General features: G+C 32.2%; 1 protein-coding gene across 24 annotated transcripts; it reads left to right on the top strand.

The window, feature by feature from the left end:
- Window positions 1–796: 796 nt before the first annotated feature.
- Window positions 797–6362, top strand: LOC114926050 (probable glutamate carboxypeptidase LAMP1). Of its 24 annotated transcripts, none has more exons than XM_072231720.1 (13): window positions 797–1316; window positions 1717–1860; window positions 1970–2144; window positions 2314–2401; window positions 2510–2546; window positions 2967–3048; window positions 3212–3328; window positions 3443–3583; window positions 3728–4125; window positions 5144–5239; window positions 5364–5516; window positions 5688–5811; window positions 6027–6362. In XM_072231720.1, the coding sequence occupies exons 11-13, from the start codon at window positions 5512–5514 to the stop codon at window positions 6168–6170; spliced, it is 273 nt and encodes a 90-aa protein (XP_072087821.1). In that variant the 5' UTR covers window positions 797–1316; window positions 1717–1860; window positions 1970–2144; window positions 2314–2401; window positions 2510–2546; window positions 2967–3048; window positions 3212–3328; window positions 3443–3583; window positions 3728–4125; window positions 5144–5239; window positions 5364–5511; the 3' UTR covers window positions 6171–6362. The 24 variants fall into 21 exon arrangements, with proteins under 24 accessions (XP_072087821.1, XP_072087823.1, XP_072087820.1 ...); XM_072231722.1 differs by having other exon boundaries at window positions 5141–5239; XM_072231719.1 differs by lacking the exon at window positions 2967–3048.
- The last annotated feature ends 855 nt before the right edge of the window (window positions 6363–7217 follow it).

Below are 7217 nucleotides of genomic sequence, written 5' to 3'. Positions count from 1 at the left end.
CAACAGAGTAATTAAACCTATTAATAAACATATTAATGTTGTAATAAAGATGAGAGATGAGTTAGATGTCCATTAATGTTTGGGCGAATCAATTTTTTAACAAAAGAATGTTTAATTTTTTATTAATGAACTTTGAAAAACCAAAGCTTAGTGCCTGTATAAATAAGGCTTAAACCCCTCACAATCAATAACAACAATACAAAATATAAAACACTTCTTTTTCTTTCTTTCTTCGTATACTTATGCTGCAAATATAATATTAATATATGAACTATCTTTATTATAGTAGGATAATAATATTGGTGAATACTAATACTAGTATCTTCTATTTACAGTTCGTTATTTTATTTTTATTCCTCCTTCCTTATTTATTTATTTTACAACACATTATCAGCATGAGACTCTGAATAAAATTTAGGAAGACTCAGGTAATAAATTTTCATTATGTCAAAACTCTCTCATCTTGAATTTAACACTCTTGATATATCTGGAAATAACTACACTACTAAAAAATTAGTTATTACAGACGAATATTTTTGACAAATTTTATCCCACGGAAATACAGACGAAATTTGTGAGGGATTTTTTGTCGAAAACCAAAAAAAATGAATTAACATAAATTACAGATAGAAAAGAGAATCCATCGATAATTCTATAAAAAAAATTAATTTTTTTGTAGAAAATAGTTAATGACAGAAAATTTGTCTGTAATTAAATAAACAAAAATACTGCGTTCTATTAAATTATTACAGACAAAAAATCTGTCTATAATTTAAAATTTTCCATAAAAAACATTGAGTTAACCCTAACTTACACCCTAGTCTCTCGAGTTCCATTCACACTCTACACAAGTGAAGAGCTTCTTCCTTTCTCCGTCTACGCTCTCTCCATCGCACGAGGTTCTTTCACCACTGCCGCCGTCGGATCTCATCACTGACCTTAGCAACGGCCGTTCGCTGGTTATCCTCATCCGGTGTTCAGGAATCACTGCACTCATCCTTCAGGGAAGATCTCTGCCTTTGGTGGTCGCGGAGGTAGTTACGTCGTCGTCATTCTCACCGCTCTGGGCCCATCCGCCTCCTTCATGCACAGTGTCATCTCCCTCCAACTTTGCGACGGCACCGCTGGCTGCCGCCCGGCCAACCACAGCCTTTGTAAACGAGTAAGGTGGCTTTGGCGGTGGACGATTCAAGCCCTCCGCTGCTACTCTACTACCCTGGATGGCAACGTCCTCCTCAGCTCGGCCCGAGCCGTTTCCTCCAAATGCGCCAAATGTAGATCCAGGTGTTCTTCTCTTGTGTGTTCTGGAATGAGAGGTAATTTTGATTGCAGTTTTGGAATTGAATTTTGGAATCATGCTTGAACTGAAATTGCTCTTAATTATACTGGTTGAAATTCAAAATTGAAAGCTAATTCTTCTTCTTCAGCCAAATCTTTTGCTTCTTTTTCGTTTTTTGCATAAATAGACAAAGATGAATGCTGAATTATTGCTCGATCTACCAGCACTATTGATTTTGTTTGTTGTTGAGGTTAAAATGTAAAATTGAAATCTGATGAGTCTCCTTCTTCTCCTTTTATGTGAACTTCTTCTATAAGTTTTTGATTCCTTGCTGATTTTGAAGCTTTTGCTGTTGTAGACACTAATTCTGTAATTTTATATTCTGAATCTAAATTCCAAAATTGGAGATATGTGATTATTGAATTTTCTGCTGCTAGCTTTGCTGAATTGTTGCTGAGTAGTGAAAATTCTGTGTTTGATTTGGCCTGAATCTGGAAAATTGGAGGCTCTTGGAGTCGTTGATGATCGTTGATTTGGTTGTGGTTACTGTTCTAAGGTCGTATAATGAGACTGCATTTTTGGTTAGTTAAAATTATTCTGTCACCATCTTCAATTAAGCTCTGTCATATAAGCTCTGGCCCTGTTATTGTTTCTAGACTAGTCTGATTTTCCCTTGAATTCATGAAACAGGTTTGGGAAGGAGAAGGAGTCATAACTTATGGCCGAAAACTAATTGGAGCCACTGATCCACAAAAATCTGCACCTAGAACTATTGTTAAATATTGACTCTTATTTAGGTCACAGACCCAGATAACTCATCACAGAGCCTTTATGAAGCTTGGACTAGTTTTGGCACCTCTCCTTTGTAAGCATATTGCAACTGTCAAAAAATTAGTAAAGTAAAAGCATGCAATTTACTATGCTTTTAGTTTCAACAAATTGGCCAGTGATCAGTATGTGATTGATTGAACTTTAAAATAGTAGCATAACTTGAACATCTATAATAATCATGAACTATTTCTTTACATGGAAAGATTGGAAGATTAGGTGGTGGAGGATCAGATTATAAACCTTTTGTGCAGCATGTGGGAATTCCATCAATTGATATAGCCTTTGGAGGAGGTACATAACACATTAATTTAATCACTAAGATTCAGATGCGTTAATAATACTCTCTCTGCAAATTATCTAGTATACCACTCACTGTATGATGATTTTATCTGGATGCAGAAATTTGGAGATCCTATGTTTCATAGGCATGTTGTAGGTTGGTGACATTCAATTTTCTTTTTCAGTTTATGTCACATTAAACTCCATCTCAGTTTACTCTAATGATATCAAAATGTTTCTTGAAGAGTTAAGAATTTAATAATTACATATACAACTACAGGTTAAAATATGTTAACTTTTCCGCAATTAGTATATTCACAACATATACACATAGTGTTACAAATGGGAAAGTTCTGTTATCATGTTTGACACTTCATATGACCTTAGTTGATACGAGAATTTTTTTTTCGCATTGAATCGAATCAAATCCTAACAAGTGGTAACAGGATCTATGTCATTTCATACATTATGCGAAAGAATAGGTGAAGGAACTATAAAAACCACAAGAGAAACTATAACTACATATACTTAGTTCACTTGAATGACAATTGGCTCTATTGTGAAAAACAACTGCAAGTGTTTGGGGTCTAGTAGCATTATGGCTAGCAGATGAGGAGTTCTTACCTTTTGATTATCAATCCTATGCTAAGGAGCTCCAGGTGTGTTAACTTTGTACTTTTTACACTCAGACTGTTGTCACTGAATTCGACGTGGCAATATAGTGCCATATAATCTATGTAGCCGACCTCACATTATGAGATAAGGATCGTTGTAACTGAATTTTATAAAGATATTCATGAAACCAAAATGTTTGAATCCCAGCTTAATGTGAAGAACTTGGAAGATGAGATTTCAAATAAAGACATGAATTTGTCTCCTATATTGAAGTCAATCAAGGAGCTTGAGAAAGCAGCAATCAAGATAAATGACCAGAGAAAGGTATCATTTGGCAAAGTTTAAACTTAAAACAAACACAAGTTCTTAAAATAACAACTATCATATAATAAAGTGTTTTCTTTTCTTTTCTTTTCTTTTCTTTTTCTTTTTGTTCAGGAAATAGAAGCAAGTAAAGGTTGGAGAACATGGAAAGAGTACCAAATGAAAGTGAGAGATGTGAATGATAGACTTATGATGGTTGAACATGTATTCACTGACAGAGATGGCCTCTTAGGAATGACATGGCGTAAGCATTTGGTGAGTATATAGTTTTTTACTCTAAGAAGCAAGTGTTTTCTAGGCTTATTCCCTCATTCTTCTTCTGACTTATAATATCACATAGTCTCATTAACAAATTCTATGTGAACATTAGATGAATTCTACTGTTTTGAATGAAACCAGGGTTCTAACTTCTGAGAAAGATGAAATTGAAGAAACCAAACAAGTAAAGCAGAGAAGAAACATCAAACATGACTACTGCTGTTGGAATCACAGAATTTATTGGAGCAGAGATGATTAAGAAAGCAATTTCTTTGGCCTGGAAGGCTCACAAGACACCAGAAAAACTTTTCATTCTTGAAAAGGATCGCAAAGGGGACCCTCAACAAGTGTTCATCAGCTTCCCAGCATCAGGTTCTGCAAAAGATTGGTACTCTCAGAAGCCTTTTGGGGAAGTCCCAATAGACCCTGATCTGTTCCCATCACTTAAAAGCATTGGTTACAATGATGCTGCTAAAGTAAAAGAAGCTTTTCAAGGAAGGTTCCAAGCTATTTTGTCCAAGCCGTTACTTGAAACTGAGGTATTAATTGACCATAGTAGATAGTTTAGCCTAAGATCTACTATCCTATTAATTAAATTTTCATATATCACCTGGATTTGGAAATTAAATAATTAATTGTTTTCATTTTTAAAAACTATTTGCCTTTGTTAAATAAAGCACATACATTTTGGAATAAATCTGTAGGTGAAAGATGCAATGGATAAAAAGAGGCAAATAGTATTTATAGGGCACTCTTCTGGTTCCCCGATTAATTGTTACGAGATTTTTTTTTCCTTTAGTTATATGAAATTTTTAAAGACTTTATTAGGTAGACAATAATTTTTGTGAATAATGTAAACAATTAACTTTAAAATTAGTCCAATAAAGTAAAAACACACTACACCTCAAATTACCCACCTAAATCTTAATATTAGGATAACCATTCGTACACCTAGTGAGTTGAACATTTGATATATTCATTATTCACATTGTTTAATATTTTCATTGTCTACCTATACTTTTTCAATTTTTAATTAGCTGTTTATATTTTTTTTCCCAGTTAGATCTCTATATTGTATTAGGTTTTGTAATTAAATTTTTAATATGATAAAAAGGTCAAAATTAATAGAATATTTTATTAAACAAAGTGAATATTCCTAAGACCCTAATACTTGATTGAATATTTCGTTTTGTTTAATAAAATATTTCGTTAATTCTAACATTTTTATTATGATAGGAACTTAATTATAAAATTTGCTACAGTATAGAGACCCAATTGGAATAAAAAAATGTATAATGATCTAATTGAAAATTTGTTGAAATTATAAAGATCGGCAGAGTAATTAAACCTTTTTTAATTATCTTTAAGTAAAATAAAATTTTATGATTTTAATTTCCTTAATCAATTAAATTTATTATTTATCATTATTTAATTAAAACATTAAGTGCAGATTAAATACAAAAAAATATCAGTATTAAAAGTGTTTTTTAGTTTCCTAACTTGTCAATTCTTTATGAAATTATCAGTTAGTTACCTTTCTCTCTTGGTTCTCAGAAGATTACAGAGATCATCAAGAAATAATATGATAAACTGTATAAAATATTTGGAGACGTTCCTCTTCCGACAAAAAACCTTTGGTTTAAGGAGTGGAAGGTAAAAGTATTTTCTTATGAATATTGTTATCAATAAGAAAATTGGATATCTTCCATGCAGTAAGACTGAGACATTTTCTCTGATATATAATGAGCAAGTCATTTTTATTTGATGGAGAGTATAGGTTTATATACAAGGAATGAAGCTAAGCGAGACTACCTTGGGAAATTTAAAAAAAGAGAGTGCTAATAAAGTGAATCAATTAGTGATGAGCCTGTTGGATTGTATTGTCCTTTTGAACTGTGCAAGTGTACATACAAATAATACAATGAATGAGGTATAATATTCCTCTCTTCTGTGACTCATTGACGACTCTATGCATATTATAAAATAATTTTTTGGTAGAAAGTGGTTTTTTAAGGAAAAAATTCATAATTTGTTCCTTATCTTCTAATTTGTTGTGTAACTTTTTTTGCTTTCCTATTTGACTCAATGTGCTTCTGTGCAGATTTACTCTGTTCAATCTTGCGAAGGAGATTGCTTCCAAAGTTGTAATATTCCTTTCAAGAAATGTAGATTTCAATCAATTGGTTGAGTTATCTCTATCTGCCAGTCTACCATGGTCACTAGAGGTAAATTTCAACTTTTTTCCTATTGAAAAAACAAAAAAAGATTAACATGATGCTTAAGGGGGTCGTAACATAATATCAAAAGTAGCATATATATTCTCATGAATCATTATTATGTTGTATGAGGTGGTAAGTCTTTGTCTATCATCAACTAGAGTTTATACAGGTTATATGATGTTTAAGTTGACTTAAGACTCAAGTTATATCATTGATTCTAGGTGGAGAAAGTTCACTTAAATGGAAAACTGAAGGCGACCGCTGCGTATTTCAGCGACACAAGAGTTGGAGGTTGCTCGGTGAATAAACACATTCGCTTCTGCTCAAGCTCAAGTGATGAAGAATCAGGATTATCCCTGCAATGAAATAGTTTTAGTATAGTTGAACAATATACTGTGAATTATAGTTGATGATTAATACACTTTGTTTATGTTTTAAATTATATTGACTTGCTTGTTTATAGTACTTTTCTTTTAGTTTGATAATACGATGAATTTGTTTATTTTTTGAAATATTATAAATATTCGAATAAAAATTAGATAAAAATTTGTGTTAAATTTATATTTATTTTGTATGAAAACAAATTTATTTTGCAATGGAAAAATCTAAAAAAAAATTCTATTTTACCTTACAGACGGATTTACAGACAGATTTTTTGTCTGTATTCAGAGTGTGGGATGATTTTCTAAGATTCAAATTACAGACGGAAAATTCGTCGAAAAATCTGTCTGTAATTACCGATAGAAAATCCGTCGAAAAATCTATCTGTAATTACCGACGAAAATTTGTTGAAAAATCCGTCTGTAATTATCGACAGAAAAATCCGTCAAAAAATTCGTCTGTAATTACCGACGAAAAATCCGTCGGAAAGTTTGACGTTTCAGGGAAATGGAGGGGAGAATTTACCGAGGAAAAATCTGTCGATAACTGGTAAAAATCCGTCGGTAATTTTCCGACGGAAAAAAATCCATCGGTAAATAATTTTCGACGAGGCTTTTACAAAGGGACAAAATCCGTCGGTAATTTTGTCGGTAACCAAAAATCTGTCTATAAATCTGTCTGTATTAAACAATTTTTTAGTTGTGTTATCATGGATACTAGATGCTGAAATCTATCTTGAGTCAATGTGTCTAGGAGACACCATTAAGGATGAAAATAATGCATTCCAAAAGGATAAAGCCAAAGTCATGATCTTCCTTCGTCGTCATCTTGATGAAAGATTGAAAAATGAATATCTCACACTAAAAGGTCCTGCAGATCTGTGGAAAAACCTTGAAGAAGGTATAATCATCAAAAGATAGTGATACTTCCTTAAGCCCGATATGAGTGGACACACTTACGTCTTCAAGATTTTAAATCCATAAATGAATATAATTCAACACAATGAAATTATGTGGAAAAAAAATAACTGA

The sequence above is a fragment of the Arachis hypogaea genome, chromosome 20 (genome assembly GCF_003086295.3).
Source record: "Arachis hypogaea cultivar Tifrunner chromosome 20, arahy.Tifrunner.gnm2.J5K5, whole genome shotgun sequence".
Lineage (NCBI taxonomy): Eukaryota > Viridiplantae > Streptophyta > Magnoliopsida > Fabales > Fabaceae > Arachis > Arachis hypogaea.
Note: the sequence above shows the minus strand (reverse complement) of the source record. Positions and strands in the feature narration are given on the sequence as shown.